General features: G+C 40.5%; 1 protein-coding gene across 1 annotated transcript in view; it reads left to right on the forward strand.

The window, feature by feature from the left end:
- Positions 1-2,229: 2,229 nt before the first annotated feature.
- The window catches only part of STARD9 (StAR related lipid transfer domain containing 9), a gene marked incomplete at its 5' end in the record, with an annotated part of 100,688 nt that continues 85,670 nt past the window's right edge, over positions 2,230-17,247 (forward strand). Inside the window, 2 exons of the mRNA XM_018082804.3 lie at positions 2,230-2,273; positions 15,861-15,930. Of these exons, the coding sequence (XP_017938293.2) occupies positions 2,230-2,273; positions 15,861-15,930 (114 nt within the window). The remainder of the gene's footprint in view (positions 2,274-15,860; positions 15,931-17,247) is intronic.

Below are 17,247 nucleotides of genomic sequence, written 5' to 3' on the forward strand. Positions count from 1 at the left end.
TGTACTGTTGTGTCATTTATCTGAATTCTTCATACGTCCAGTCTGTTGATCTCTGTTGCTGAAATAGGAGCCCTTTGCTTTTCGAAAGTAACCACTAGGTGGCTCAGTACCACAAATTTCACAAGTTTATCTGATTATTGCGTTTAAGAAAGAAATCTTTGGCTCTTTGTTGAACACACTCTATTATGACTTACTTGCAACTGGTCTATTTAATATTTGAAATTTTCTGAGAATCCCATTTTGATCTTTTGGACTACATCATTCTGCTGGGTGTGATGGCAAGGCATCCAACGTAACAATTCTCTAGCATTCTATGTAAGTATAACTGACATTCCTTTCTGCTGCTGTTGAGAAAGTTAAGAGGATAGAAACAATTTTGATTGGGTCAAGCAGAATGTCACTAGATAGAATCTGAGAATATAAACTGGTGTTTGAGTCTCCACAGACTTTAGTGGGGTCTTTGTGTGAACACTTACTATACATCATTGCAGAATTTGAGTACAAAGTCCCATGTCAGTGTTCTTTCAGATGTGGAAACAAAAGTCTTCCACACAATTGCAGAGGAGCTGACATTTTTACTGAAAATGCTTTGCATATTCTGTGAAGTGGGAAGAAGCAGAATCCAGATTTGTGGACTTCTTCAGGATGGGAGGTGGTCATAGGTTGGACTCGATGATCTCAGAGGTCTTTTCTGTGTTTGTGTAAATCAGTGTCCTCTACCTCTATCACAGGCTTAGCCTCTCTCATTTTCTTACAGTGATGATTTGGGTCAGGCAAATTAAAGCTGTTGTAATTTAATAATTTTAGAGTACAGTGAAAACATTTTTAGTTAGTTTGTTCATTATAATTCCTTGAAATACATGTTTTTACCATATCCCAAAGAGTTAAGCATATTTTCTTTTTTTACTATGTCTGTTACTGAAGAGTTGATTGTGGAGTTGGTAGAGTTTAGCTAATTGCCATTTGCCATTGATGTATCAATTAATTCTTCAGTATGATTTAAAGAGATGAATCTATTGAAGTATACAGTGATTCACAGCTTGTAGATATTCATTTTAGCATCTCTGGGGTGAGTCATGAATGAAGTGTCAGGTCCAAAGGATCCCATACTGACTCTGGAAGGTTTCTGAATTGTGGTACCTTTTTCATTTAGATTAAGCATTTCTGGAGCTTAAGGCAAATTGTATCATGAAAAGAACTATACTTAAAGTCCAAAAAAAAATAGTTCAGTTGAAAGGCAATTCAAACAGAAGTTGTTTAAATGTAAAAACAGTAGAGGACTGTAAAACACTCCTATATGATATTCAGATACAGCTCAGTTTATCATAATTTGAAATGCAAAACCAGAAAAAATGCATTTAAAACTGAGTAACAGAACTGGCAAATGGAACTGTCAAAACTAAACAGGAATTGTCTATCACCCTGGCATCTTCTTTATGCCAACACTACTTGCTCTTGCATCTTCACAATAAGATCAGTAGCTGATAGGGACAATATTCTAACAAGAATGTTTTAAAAATCTTTCCGTGGTTCTTATATTAGTCTAAACACAAACCTTTATCAATGCAACAGTTTGACATTGATTTCAATTATAGTTCTTTGGAAGTTTGAAAATTTTCTTTTAGACCATAAGTACGACCCACATGAATACTGGAGGTTCTCAAAGGAGAAGCAAAAGAAATCTAAAGCACTTGAGACCTTTCCTTTCGTGCTTATATAGAAGGGATACATGTCTTGCCTAAATTCCTGTCGAATTAATGTGGAGTGCTTACAGTGCTGGTCCCTAGTGAGCCGCCTTCATGGCGGTACCCGTCTAATCGGACTGTCGGTATTGAACTCTGAGAGGTAAAGGCCGCGTTGTTTTGCTGCTGCAAATGAGAATTTGGGGGGGAGCGCAGTGGTATCCCCGGGGATATAAAGTGTGAAATCAACGTCTCTTACTCTGGGGGTCCCGCTCTCCCGGGCAGACCTGTTTCAGGCAAAAAACGGGGTTCGGGTGCTGGAGAGGCTGCCGTGCGGCTATTCCGGGCAAACTTTTCCCGAAACGCCCCCTCTCCACTCGCGGAAGTTTCCCTTCCACCCGCTCCGCGGGGGCTGCCTGGGCCGGGCTCTCCCCTCCGGGGCGGGACGGGCGGCTCCACTCCTCCCCGCTCCTCCCCATCCCGGGCGGAGGGCGGGATGAGGGGCCGGGGCGCGGGTGGCCGCGACTGGCGGGCGTGAGCGGAGCCATGGCCACGTCAAGTGGCCGTGCGGGTCCGGCCTCTGAGCAAAAGGTGCGGCGGGGCGCACCGCGGGGGCGCGGGGAGGTCGTGGCCGCCGCGGCGGAGGGGAAGTACCGGGGCGGCTGCGAGGGGCGGCCGATGCTGCCGGTCCCGTCAGCCGGGACGGGATCGCCGCCGTGAGGCGGCTTAGCTGGGGCTGAGGGAGGGACCGCAGGCGCTGGGGAGCTTGGCGGTACGGCAGGAGGACTGGCAGGACGTCTCTCGCCGACTCGCTAAATAGCTTGGGAAGTTTTCTTGGAAAAGTCACCCAGTGGAGCTGTTAGGGTGACTTCCCACTTCCTGAGCTCCCCAAAATAGGATAATTGTCATCCAGTGTCAGGGAATCTTCCCCTCCTGTTGTTGCTGTTTTTTCCAGCGGGAGGCAGAGCCGGATATTCCCATTGTCGCTCAGCTCCGCTCCCTCCCCGGCTTGCTTGGCTCCAATAGAAATCCCAAAAGCTGCATGATACGGCTTGAAGGCAACTCCCACAAACAACAAGATGCCGTAGCATCTGTTGTTGTTTGTATATAACACATACTTAAAACTGTGCAGACTTTGAAAATTTGGGGAGGAAAAGAAAGAGAAAAAGCAAGCAACCCAAATTTCAGTGGCTGGTGATTTACTCCTGTTAGAGAAATGCTATAGCACTCCAGATAGGAATGGTTCGAGAAGTGGTACAAGCTCAGTAGTTTAGAGAGGAGATTAGGATCAGAAAGGTGGGCAGCCTCCTGCACATGGCAGAAACTAATCTGATGCTGAAACAGAAATGCTTGTATGAAGATGAGAGCAGAAACTCAGGGAGTAGTACAGGGAGAGACTGTTAAGTAATTCCATTCACTCAACTTGTGATGGTGTGACAAATGGGATATGGAGGGAGGCAGAGATGAGTCTTGTGGTATTTGACCCCAAAGGCAATAGGCCATTTGTTCCTTCTACTGTGCTTCCACAACTGAGATCAGCAAAAGCATTTCAAGATGGATTTTAATATTTTATAAATGGAAAGGGCAAGTGACTGGATATTGTCTGTGAAAGGTCTGACATGACAACTTGCTTTTTAGCCTTGAACAAAATTTTCCAAATGTAATGACTTTGAGGCAAATACCAAATATGTGAAGGCTTAAAGTAACCTTGATAGACATGGAAAGGACTAAAGTTCTCAGTGGGGTTAAAGGCCTGCTCTTTTCCAGTTTCTTATACTGTTTCCATACTGTCATCACACAGACCTCTCACCATCACTGTACACACACTCTGTGATTGACTCTGACAGGTACCCATGTTGCCACAGCTCCTAGAATCTCTTAGAGGTTTTAAGAAGGAAGACTCCCTGCAGAAAAGAATTCAGTTCAACTAGATTGAAGTACTGTAATCTGTACAATCTCAATTCTAGCCAAAAATATTAAACTTGGCTTTTTAAGAGTGCCAAAAATTAAAATGGTGCAGGCAAAGGCTAGAACTCAAGGTTGGTTGTTTCTAGACTATCATGCAAACTTCCTCATTGCTTCTTTTCATTTAATTTACAACGGCACATGAACGTTCATTTTGCATCTTAAAATGTACTGAATATTCAGATATTAAAAGATGTTAATGCAGGAGTTCTCAAAATCCTGCTTTCTGTTTAAAGTTTGTATCTTTTATAAACTGTGTTAATTACATCTGCAACTTGTTATTTAGCATAAGGCAAAGAGTGGTCGTTTTGTTCTGTGTCTATATGACACCCATCACAATGCGTTCTTTGACAGAGGGGTCCTATGCACAAATAATCCCTAATAGTTATAAAGCCAGTACAGTTACAGAAAATGAAGGTTTTCCTTTGCCTAAACTTTAAATAGCTTTGCAGCCACTGTTCTTCATAATGCTATCAGTCATTCTGTAACAGACTAAATGATTTTTTTATCATCAAAATGTAGTTCTTGGGAGTACATTCACTCAAATATTTTCACTGGAGTAACATTGCTTTAAAAGTCTTTATTACATATTTACTATTCTACATACTAAAAAAGATTTGTTACTTTGTGGTTACATGGATACTTGTTCTGTTTAAATACATTTCCCCCTCAGAATGAAATATGGAAGCCTGAATGGGTGCTATAAATTGACTATAGTGATACATAATAATCAGGTATTAAATAGGATCTGGAAACTGATGAATCCGTTAATGGTTTATTTCCAGACATCTTAATGCTTGGTCTATTGGATGTGAGACTTTTGTAAGGAAAGTGTAATGTTATTTTTGGCAGTCAGTCAGAAGCTGTTGATGGAAACACTTTCAGTGCTAGCATGTAACTATGTGAACTAGGAATGTTGTTGCCTTTTCTTTCTTGACTTCTTTGTGGAGTATGCCAACACCGCAGTCTGTAGTGGGGTGCTGTGATAGCAGACCTCACCCTCAAGACCTGGTAATAGTGTGACTGGCTGAGAAAGTATTCCAATCTGTGTCTACAGCTCTCCTTGTTCCTGGGTAGCTCTCTTAACGCTGTTTTGGGTATTTGTATGCTACAGAAATACCTGCAGTGTTGGACATGTCCTCTTACTATTTATGGCCAGCAGAAACCAATACTAGTTTTTATGTGCTGCTAATTTCAAACGTTTGTCCCTTTGTTGTGGTAACTCATCACAATTCTAGTACTTCCTTGTGACTGCTGATTGCTATTATAGTGTGTCTCAGCCCTGTGTTATGTGAGAGGAGGGTGGGAGGGCTGTTTGTGCATGGGAGGCCCTCTGGCAGGGGAACGATCCCTGTGTCTAGGGCAGCATCGTGTTGGGACCAGGATGGAGCACAGCTACCTCATGCCTTTCCCTCCATGATCCACATCTGTTCTCCATCCAACTGGTCTCAATTCCTTTGTTTGTACCCAGGATTCAGTCCCTTATCACAGTGTAGTTTGAGAGCTGCTATATAAACAGTCTTAGAGATAGGAAGGAAGAATTTTTTAAGAGTACCATGTACCACAATGAAGAGCCTCATACATTTCTATAGGATTCTCTTTCTGGCGTGCACTAGGGACTACAAGACATTGCATTCCTTCACAGATTGTAGATTGAGTAAAATCATTCACAGCAAGTTTGTTTAGTTCAATTGTAAAGTTATAGTGATGTTAGTTAAAAATTTGACACTAGGGCATTCAAATTGCCTTGTGATGCTTTATGAAGGCTTTAAAGTACTTTGCTGGGCCCGCCCTGAAGTTTGGGAGTTACTTGTGCAGGACCCAGCCAAACAGAAGACATATTCTGCTGTTGAAAATATGGTCTCCACTTTTCAGCTGCCTCTGTGGCCTGGAAAAGGAGAGAGTGGCAAAGAGCTCTGATTTGGCAGTCTTTCCTGGTGTCTTTGATAACTCACAAATGAACTTTCCCATCCTCTATGAATCTCACAGACGTGTCACCTGAAAGAGATGATAAACAGATTAAGTAACGCGAAAGCTGCCTTTTGCCTTTTTCTGCTTTGTTTCTGAGCTGTAACTTAAAGCCTTTTGGCCAGCTCTTTATTCCCCAGGTCCCTTCCAGAGTTCCTGACCTTGTCATCCACACTCTGACAAATGAGAGCATCAAAGAAATGTCTGGGTAGTCCCAGGTTTCAAAACTGAACCACACTTCCAGCTGTGCAGGTATTTAGTATGACAGTCTGAGCTGCAGCAATTGTTTTCCTCACTACTGCTGCTCTATATGACATAGTCCTCTAATCGGCTTCCTGGCATGCAGCAGTTAATGAGGCTTGAGGATGGGATGTGGGGAAGGAGTTAAGTTTGAGTTCCTAAGAACTCAGGTGAGTAAGCCTATGTCTGAGAGGGAATTGTAGGGGAAGTTTGTCACTTTAAGTTCCCAGAAATGTGCTTGGTGTGCCAGACTTGAACAGTGTTCTGAGCGTAGCTGCACTGAATAGGTGAGAAAGGACCTCAACCGATGGGTGCATTATGATGTGAATATTTTAAATCCATTTCTATTCAGAAGGAAATCTGTGCAAAAATAAAATTACTTTCAGATAATTTTGGAAATGATGCAAAGTAAATCACTGTTGGTTTTTGCTGGATATGTCTTTATTAATCTGCTGCAGCATCAGCTTCATTAACTAATCTCTCTACTGTGCTCCACCTCCTTTGTTCATTGTAATCACATTATGGTAAGCAGAAGGAAGAATTATTTTGTAAGGAAGATTTGTTGCTGTTGCTGTTTTATGGACTGTGCTATTAGCTATTTTACATGTTCATGTATAACCACAAGACTTAGAGCAAGGTGGCCTACTGCTAACAAGAGTGATAACTTTTAATAAATTTTGTAGAAAACATTCCTTGAATCTTATGCATAACAGATGTTAAATGCTTTATCAAAATAAAATTAACATCAGATTGGAAATTGTTGTTGTTCTCCTTATACCCACCAAAACAAATTTTTCATGCATATTCCTTTTAAAATCTTTGTTCTTCACTAGTTGCTCACTGCTGCTCTTTTTAAGCAGTTTTTGAACCAACCTCCTTCAGGTTGTTGTATTTCAAATGTATTTGATGCAAGTGTATAATGACAGAAGATACTGGCATCATTAGTATTCATATAATTTATTTTTTTACAACTTCAATTTCTGCTTATGTTAGCTTTTCTGTGCTGTTTGAGTAGTGTTTAAATATATATATAAATTTAGGAAAAAACAGGTAACAGGTAACAGCAGAAAACATGTTTTAGCTTGCTCAGGACTGCTATGCACTTCCCATGCTATTTCAAGGTTTAGACTAAGGCAGGCTTCACAGTATAGTGAAGTGTCTTCCTTCTCCCCGGCCTTGTTTCCTTACCCTTTTCAATTGTATATTTTCATAGATATATGCCACGTGACCTTGGTGCTGTCACCCTCTCACACCTAGAGAAATGTCAGGGTTTTATCTACTTTCATCTGCTGTGATAGTTGAGTGAATGTTTGTTCCTCTGTGTCCCTCTGTTACACAACAGTCCCTTTCTTCAAGTAGTGGTAGTTGAACTCTGTCTCAAAAGCCATGGGTTTTGGGATTGGTACCTAATGGTGTGAAAGAGCTATCTCAGGCCTTCAAGGGTCTTTTGCTGTCTGAAAATATGTACAGACTGCATTGTTTATGCATTGCTCATGATTTCAAGCTGTTTTTCCACAGCAGAGCTGGGATTTTTAAAAGAAAAGTTGAGATTTTAATTTTGCTTTTATAAAGAAAGTCCCTCCCTCAAACTAATGTATTTTAACATTTGTGTATCCTGTTAAGGCTATCTTGACACCTCCCCACCCCCCTCAAATGAGTTATTTCTTTTACTTAGTCTATTATTTGAAGTTTCATGTAAACTGCCATTGAGGTGGCTGATCTTTTCTCTTAGCATCTGCACTTGGCATTAGCAGGTGGTTTTCATAAGCCGCATCTGTGTTTTGATAAGTGCACTGCATCAGCAGCTTTTACCAGATGTATTCTTCCTGCAGTTGCGTGAACCAAGTTTTCTAACTTTGGTAAAGGGCAGACATTCTAGCTTCTCAAAAGGTCAGGACTCTGCATGTCCTAAGTGGCCACCACTGCCCGTTCCGTGAAGATGCTACTTCTGCTCGAGCTTCCCAGAGTAAAAGGCTGTCTCTTTTCTTGTTGCCCATGCGAAACCAGTTACAACAAGGTCCTCAAATACCAAAAGCAAAACCAGCTTTTGGAAGCCTTCTATTTTCTTCTAGAATTTTACGTTTTCATAGAACACATTTCCTCACAAGTCCTAAGAATACTTTATGAGTGTAAAGTGTTTTGGAGCAGAGATCAGACTTTTGTATATGCAGCAAAGAAAAAGGGGGCACAGTGGCATTAAAGAACCTGGCCAGAGCCATGTCTTTGCTGGGTGGTTTTGTTCTCTAAGATCACTAAGTGTAAGATGACATGACTTCATGTGTAGAGATTGCATCTCCCCTGGGGAATGGTGCAGTGGTTGGCTGCTAGTCTTTGTGCAGTACATGGTGAGACATCACCACTGTGCACAGAGAATCTATGCAAGTTTTGGTCAGGGTTTCATTTCCCTTTCTTTAGTCCAATGCTTTATGTGAACTTTAAAAAGCAGTGCACTTCACAAATTTTATTATTACCTTCCTATCTGTAGCATAGATTTAAAAGAAAATAAAAGTTTTGTAGAATTGAAGGGTTTACTGTAGTAGCTGCTTTTAATAAAATGAAAGAGGTACCAAAGCAAGAGGGATGAGACAGTGCCTCACAGCATTCAGTGTCACAGTCATTTATTTAACTATGATAGCAGATTGAAGTTCTGTCCAGGTGGAATGAGAACTTGTATCCAGATTCTGGTTTGCATGGAAAATATGGCATTTGCACAGAATTCCGTTGATGCAAAAGTCTGAATTACACTATGTCATTGCTCAATATACAGCTGGGAAATCAAGGCTGGATGAAAATGGACTGACTGGACTGTAGCTTTGTTTTAAATCCTCCTTATTTCATGCTTCTTTAAATGCTGGTGGTATGATAGATTAAAAGACTTCCTCTCCTCTTCCCTCCTCCCCTCAATGCCTCTGCATGAAAGGAAAGCATCATTATTCCACAGCAATTCAAAGCACCGCTCTATCATCAGGAGTATTTCTGACTCGTATTTATCAAGGAAGATGCCTGATGCTCCCGTTCCAGCAGTTAAAGAGTTTAGGGGTGGTGCAAACAGGAACACTCTTCTTGTACTGTGCCGTGGCATGGACAGGATTACAGAGCTTACTGTGACCGAAGGGGGCCATCCTGTGCTTTGTCTCCTAGCTCGTGAATATGTGTATCAGAAGTCTGGTAAGATGAAGTAAAGATTTTAACGGTTTTAATAGGGCTGTATCTGAAAAGAGTACTGACAATGCCTCATGTTTGTCTCTGCACCAAATATTCGTATTTTTATAGTTATATATAATTTTCAAAGAAGACTAGGGGGAAACCATGCAAGGATGATGGTAATCACAAGGAATGGTGATTTTTGACTCTCAGATTGTGTTAGGCATTGTTAGAGCCAATGAAAGCTCCATGCAGCTGGGAGTAGTTTCAAAAAATTACTTGAGCAGTATGTCTAGTATAGCAGCATGCTGTCTTGGTGAACTCTGTGTACTTGGCTTCAATATAGATTTTAGAATTATTTATAAACATCTGTTCTGAATTTGGTAGGAGGATTGTTGACTGGGTGTGCACTCCTGTTTGCAAGACACAGCAAAACAGTTTTGACTTTTGGATACAAAATGGTATTGAGTAATAAGAATAATGAGAAACACTGAAAACAAATTTTAGGTAAATTTACTTGATCGTTGATAGTTTTATTTTTTTTTTATAAAAAATCCTGCATTTGCCAAAGTGAGGTTTTTCATACTAATATCACCTCAACTTTCCCAGGTTACAGCAGCAGGTATAAGGATACATATTATGCTGATGTTGCAGAGGGATGCTGTGTTTGGGAAAGTTGTTGTTGTAGGTACCTTAACTTGTCAGTAGAGTGCAGAAGCTCTAACGGCTGAAGGCTTTGGCATTCCTGTCTACAATTTTTGATGGAGCAGCATGGACCCTTAATGCTCTTCTCATTGCACCTTTTTTCTCTCAACAGCTGCCTCCTCAACCCATTTTGTCTGGGATAGTGTTCTCTGAAGCAAAATTTAGAATGAGCCCTGCATTGTCTGTTTCTTTGTTCCCATGGCCAAGGCCAGTCCCTCAGGAGGTGCAAAGATGGCAGCTTGTCAAAGATACTTCTGTCAAGGCCACCAATAAATAAGGGGCAGAGACACTGTTCAGTATACTGTAAATGGAAAGGAAAAGAAAAATCTAACTCAACTTTTCCCCGTAAAATCTTTAGACCTCATGACCAAGAAAATACTTGGGTTAGATTTGCTTCAGGATTATATATAAGCTGCTTGCATGGTGATTGCATAGGTGTGCCTTTAGAAGGCACAAAGTATCCTAGGTACAAGTGAAGGTAGTTTGGTAAATGTGTACCCTACCTGTAGGCTATCATAGGTATTGGTCACATCCTGGCAAGTGATAGAATCCAAGAGACAACAGCAGTGACTAGTGGCACATAGTCTGCCATACTCACTGCAGGTCTGCTGTAGCTGTATTTTGTGGTTTTGGTTGTGTTTGTAAGCAGGATGTGGAGATGCTCTCCATGAGAGTAAGCCACAGAAGGGTAGAAAAAAAACCCAAAACCCTGACGTCAATTGTTCAAAAAACCCCAGAACCTACATGATTGCCCAGATCAGCATGAAAAATCTCTCGATGCGGGGAGCGATTGATAATATTGCTGTACTGCTTTTGAAGTACTGTCTCTGTACAGATTGAGATTGAGTTTGGAGTTAACTTGGGTGATGGGAATTGACAGGAAAACACAAGTATTTGCAGTGATTACATTGCAGGGTTATTTTCAAAGTTTGTATGAGTAGACACAAACTTAATTCTTAAAAAATTTATTTAAGATTTTCCTTGCACTTGAATTGTATGTGTTGGCTTTGGTATGTTTGATTACTTTGGTGAATAATTTGCTGATCTGTATTTGTAGAAGCTGTTTTGTTACATGACTACTGCCAGTGACTCCAGTATTTTTGCTTTATTGCCTGTACGTGTTTCTAAAATAAACAGGCGACTTTTAAAAAGTCAGCTCCTTTGTTCTCCAAGTGCCTGACTGTTATTTGAGAGGGTGGAGAAGAAGTGGGGCAAATTTTGGAAAGTATAAAATAAACAACTGCCCCCTTTCCTTCCACCCACTGCTTCCTCCAGCTCTGTATACCTCCTTGCACTTCTGTACTCTGTGTCTGAACTCATCTCAGGAGATCCAGCAAGTTGTGTAAAAGTCCCTCTCCGGGGTCTTGATTCTCCCATGAATCTTTTCCACTGGCTCATTCTTCTACATCTTGCAGAGTGTCTTTGTCCCTCTAGGGTTGCATTAGCTTTACATGTTGGCTGCAGAAATGATTTGTCATAGGAGCAGCAGATGGTGTAGGATTTCCTTTGGGCTGTCTGTGTTTTCTGGACTGCTGCAGCAGTTGTCAGGTCTCTCATGTAGCTCCCTATTAGAGCCCTGCCACTGCATTCTGTACTTGTGTCACTGTTCTGTTGCTGGGTCTGCATTTTTTTAAAGCTTTCTGTGACTGAAAAGGTCCAGGTCTTTCCTGGGATGTGCACCATTAAATAGTCTTTCTACAGCTTTATCTTGTTTTCTTGCAAAGCAAATTAGGAGAGGTATTTCCCAAACATAGCATGCATTTTTCAAGAAGTGAGGAAGAATGGAGGATGAGGAAACTAAATGTTAGGGCCACAGTGACTTCTGGGCAGCAGAAGTCAAATATCTTACTGGAGAAGTGTACTTTGGAGTTGCTTTTATTGGTGCAAAGAATACAGCTTTCATACCTGTGGAGCAGAGCACCCATTCCTAAGGATGATGGCTTGTTTTGTCATTCAAATGCAAACTGTTGCACATATGTGTAAGACTGTGCTGATGAGCACAGGTTTTGCTGAGAGAGCTTTTTAGTGTTTGCAATCTGGAGTTAAGGTCAGAACATCCAGAACAGCTGCGAGTCTGCTTTGCATCCTGGCCTTTAGGTATTAAACTGTGCTTTCTTTCCCAAAGTTCTCTGGTTTGTACCTAAATGAAGCATGATATAAACACGTGTTTATGGGAGATCGAATGTGTAGTTTGTGGAGCTGGTGACAGCCATATGTTGTTTTGTTTATGCTCCCTGGTCTCTGGCTGTAAGCTGCAGGAGAACGGGGGGATCTCTATTCTCAGCACCCCTGTTCCTGCCCTTTCTCTTGCTTTGGCTTAGCAACTGTGCAACAGGTGTGCTCAGTGCTCTGGAAGGGCTGGCTGGTCCTGTGACACCTTGATTATTTATTTTGGTGTGGTTCCTTTTCTGATCACAGCTGATCTGAGTCATTGCATGAGTGTGTGATTGCTAGAAAGTAGGAACACGTGGGAGGTTGGAGCAGTAGCAACAGTCTGCAGTTAAGATAAAAGTCTGGGTGCTGTGAATCTGCACCCAGAGCAAGGGGAGATAGTATTTCTATCCTTGTTTGCTAGTGGCTTTTTTTGTTCATGAGACTCAAACAAAGGTGCTTGATTGCTGCATAGAATTTTATGGCTGCATAGTGTGGAATCCTCGAACCCTGTGGTAAAAGGTGGTATGGTGATTTTATCTTGTGTTGTTTGTGTCTTACTGGGATTATGTTTATTTTAGTATGAGCATATATGTATATATGAGTATAAAAATTTTTATATTCAGAAAGTTTTTGTATCTCAAAGATTTTATATTTGGAATTTCTTCTTTATCTGTAATGTTTGGTAGTGACTGTGGCCTGGGAGAACATCAGTTAGTGAGAACCCACAGTGTAAAGTCATTTGTTCGTAGGGTTATGTATAATACATGTGGACTGAAGGCAGAGAGTTTCATGTAATTATTATAGCTGGGGTTGAGAACGCTGCTTGTTGTTGAAGTTGCTTTATATCTGCAATTAGAATACCCTGGCATTTAAAACTATTAAAAGCTTTTCCAGATTTCAGACATTTGAGCACAAATGCTCTATTCATGAATGCCTGCCTCAGGCTAGATTTTCTTAAAATTATTTTTAAGCTTCACCCAGAACAGTTAAGCTGCTGCAGGAGATATGGTTACAGGGAAATTATGTTTTAAAATATGTAAGAGCAACTTACGGTGACCTCATATTTGAATTTCCCAATTGATTTAAAATTTGAAATCTGATGTGTATTTTTTTAATTACCCATCTGAATCTTCATATTTTTGCCCAAGTTCTAAATAACTCAAACTATTTAACATGCTCAGTGAAGACTTATAATAACATATCAGATAAAAAGTTTAAGGGATCTGCTTTCTCTGAGGTTGTACTCTCTAGTATTGACCAACTGTGCTTGCATCATCCCCTTAAGGAAAAAACCTCACTGAGCACTGCTTTAGTAAATTGAGCTCAGTGTCCCAAATAACAATTGAAGCCCAGGAGTGGGACCTGAGAAACAAGGTCTTCTGTCTGACTTATTCTCAATAATCTGTTTACTGACCTCAGCTGCTGTCCTAGAAGAAACACTGATTCAATTATGAAGTCTACAAGTAAATTTGGGTTAGACACTGACAAAAGAGTAGGATTTGGTACCTTTGGAGCAGAGAGATCAGCTTACAATCAGCTATAATGCACTAGAAGAGGGGACACAAAACCTGCAGAGCAATTGAAGACACTAGAAGTGAACGTGGGCCCATGGACAAGATGTCAGAGAGAACAGCAATTACCCATAAGAGATGATGTGTGTGCATAGGAGGAGAAGGATATGAACTCAGTGAACTATGTGAGATGATGAGACTGGAGGATTAACAGTAGGACTGAAAATTAAGGATGCTCATGGGATTGGGAAGCAAGATAGGGCTGAGATCATACTAGGGTGGTAAAGGAAAGACTATGTGTAACTGAAGGCTCTCTCTGGTTTTTTCTGTCTTCTGCTGTTCCTAGATTATTGTGACAAACTGTCCCATTTCCTCTTAAATCAGGCCTGCTGTACAGAGCAACTGTCAGTTTTTTCCATTAGCTCACCTGGCAGAGGTTTGTACATGGATATGAAAGTCCCTAAACTAAATTATGTTGGAAAGCATTTGCTGGTCAAAACACCTACAAAGTTACACATGTACCTGTTAAATGCATCATTTGCACATTTCTACCTTAGGTACAGTAGGTAGGCACTTGTCCTTGTTCATTTGTTCTTTAGGGAGCCTTTTGAGGTCTCTGTTCAGTACTCAATTATATGTAATGCAACATTTGGTATCTAGCTGTACATAATGTGTTTCCCTTTCTCTTCTGATCTGACTTGGGGCAATGGTGATGGATATGTTGAACAGCTGAACACTCTCAGCTTAACTAAAATCTCTGGGAGCTGTCCTTGTATTTTCTATGTCAAGTGCCACGTATGTGTTACAGGAAGTACCAAGTTCAGCCTGTCTCAAGGCAGGTACCTCAAAATCAGTAATGTGAAGGACAGAGACTTCAAGGCAAAGCATTATTTCTGTCTGCAAAATGGGATCAGCCTACGCTCAGAAATGTATTTAAAACTTCTTTATGCTTGAAAAGCTCAAACGCTACAGTGATTTTCTTTATGGAAATCTTAAGTGTCCTAAGGCATTGTTTTGAATGTTGTTTTGGTACAGAAAGCATGGGGTAAAAACTGAAAACCAGAGAGGAGAGACTCCAGTCAGGGCATACTGTGCTTTGTGCCACCTGAAAGTTAAAGCTTTCAGTGAAAGCAGATTTTAATCAGTGAGGGACTAAATGTTTCTGCACACATGTAAGGAAATTTGTTAACAGGAAGATCTAGGGCCATGAATGAGTGGATGTCAACTGGGTTTGAATTTTTTAAGTCTTGTTTTAGCTTATCTAGTTTCTAACTGACCTGATGATACTGATCCATCTGATTATCAGGGGGATGTATATACATCTGTGCTGGTTTAAAAGTAAACTGGCAGGAGAAATGAACCCAATTCAAGATATTACAAGTCAGACTTATAATTTACTAAGAAGATACAGAGCAACAGTTGCTCTGTACAATGATACAGAGAAAAGTGGTTTTAAGCCCCAAAGACAGATGTATAACCCAGCACCCTGGGACAAGAACAGAACAGTGTTCGTTAGCCCCTGTCCTGAGCACCACGTGGCCCCCCTGGGTGCAAAGTAAAAGGAAAGGAACACCTGTTGGTCCAGATGACAGTGCACCTTCAGCTTAATTTTAAACAAAATGTGGCTAAACTGCATTAAGAACAAAATCATTTTTATTTCTAAGTCAATTTCTTACAGCTTTAGAAAGCCATTAAGCTTCATCCAAAAAAAACTTTACCAGAAAGCTGCAGCTTACAAGATTTGTCAGTATCCAAGCAAGCAGCAAAATATAGAAGAAATATAAAGGGTCTTTCTCTTGTTCTTGGCTTCTCAGTACTGAAGTCAGAGGAATAGGGCACTGACCTCTTCTTCCTCATTTCTATCCTACTATGTATAAGAAAATCCATGATAATTATTGAGAGAGATTAAGAACGTCCTCAAATAGCTATTATGTTTTCAGCCCAGAAATAAGATGGTGTTTGCTGTTGGTTTAGTTGCTTGCTTGGGTTTTTTTGTTTGGTTTTGTTTTGGGTTTTTCTGGGGAGGGAGTTGTTTTTTGTGTTTTTTCCCTTTGACCATGTCCTTTTTTCATTTTTTTTCTAATATGACTCATTTTGGATGTGGAAATTGTCTGTAGTAGCCAGTCATAGCTGCTTTCAGTGGGAATTTTAGTATTTATGAGTGCATGGTCCTTTGCACTTGAGGAACAATCCTGTCCATTTACATTTCAAGATAGTTTTTTGGGTTTGTTGTTTGTTTTTTTTCTAAAGAGTACTTTTTCAGGACTACAACAAACACTCTGGATTAAGTGGTAAAAATCAGTGTGACCTGACAATTCTTGTGGCTCACAAGTGTATGATGTGAATCCATACTCCACAAAGCACAGCCAGTCTACCAGTGCTCCACTCTACTTCCTTGTGAATGTTATTCCTGGAGTTTAGAAAACTGGCATGCACCTTTCTGTTCCTTCATATTTTAAATGTTTTTTTTTTTAATGTGTTCTGTTTCCAGAGAGACTGCAGAAGGAGGAAGAGTGATTGTAGAAATTGATGACAAGGTGGCAAAAGTCAGAAATGTAAAGGTATGCTGCTTGTCTTCTCTTTCTCATAAAAGGATCCTGATGCTTTTCTATGTTTGCTCAGCTATTGGATGATTCTAGTAGAAATATTAAGGGAGAATTTTAAGCTGGCAGAGCTCTAGAAGAATTGCAGCAGAAGTATGTGGGAGGATTGTTTTGGTTTTGAGGTTGATGTACATCATTCAAAACTGTTAGTAAATTGTTTATGATTTTGTGCTTATCTGGAAAATTTCTTTCCCTATGTCTCTCCTCTTCTCATATTTGCACTCAGAGTGCAAATGATTTGCATGAAATGAAACAAAATGTCTTCAGCTACACTTCAGGCCGTGGTAAAAGACCAAGAGCTGTAAGAATAAACTGAATGCAGCCATCATCATTTGTGAGTTCTGGAGCCAGTGTGCTTGGGAACTAGGCTTCTGCTTTAGACTCTTGAACTACTTAAAACTACCACAGTCCTTCAGTAAATTAATAGAACAGGAGCAAAGCAATTCTGTGCTGTCAAAAAAATGTTTCTGCTTGAAACTCAAATAAATGAACTGTGAGATTACTGTGGGGATCCCAGAAGATGGATGACTTTTGTATGTCGTCTCCTTTTTTCTTTATATCTGCAAGCAACCCACTTATTCCAGATTGCTGATTCCAGAGAAATTATACACTAGGTTTAAAAGAGAAACCTTGGCAGAAATTGAATGAAAAGATTTGAACTATTTACCTTTTTCCATTATAATTATTGTTGTATCGATTACAAGTGTTTCTTATTAAAGAAATGAGGGAAAAATATTAGGGGTATGAGAGATCTTGTGGATGTAAAGTGTTGTTTATTTCCTGTATCTTCTCTTTTCAAAGGCTTTATTTGCAGAGGCTAAGACTCACTACTTTCTGAAATATTTTCCCCCAGTTCCTTTTACATGTGATAGAGCTCTCGAAGAGACACATATCCTCTGGGAGTGATGCTGTCTCTTCTGGTGCTTAGTCAGGGAAGGCTTTGGTCTCCACCACAGGGCTGTGAGGTCTGGGGCCTGGGAGGCTGCCTGTCCCCCTGGGTGAGCCCACCCTGGTAGGTTGTGACCCTGGTCCTGCAGCTGCCTGACTGACTCCAGATAGGCCTTGTTAGACCTAGAGCTTTCTGTGGTTTATTTGTTTAAAGAGGAGCTGTGGCCTGCCCTGGCACACAGGGGAAACCTTAGCAGCAGTAACATTTATATATTAGATGTGAATGGTGTTAATTTCGTGTAATGTTTTGACTCATTGGTGAGTAGATCAACAATGTATAGTTCCTTTTTCGTAAGCTTATCCGTTTTATTACAGATCACTTGGCCA

The sequence above is a fragment of the Manacus vitellinus genome, unplaced genomic scaffold (assembly GCF_001715985.3).
Source record: "Manacus vitellinus isolate BGI_N305 unplaced genomic scaffold, ASM171598v3 scaffold_6_pilon, whole genome shotgun sequence".
Lineage (NCBI taxonomy): Eukaryota > Metazoa > Chordata > Aves > Passeriformes > Pipridae > Manacus > Manacus vitellinus.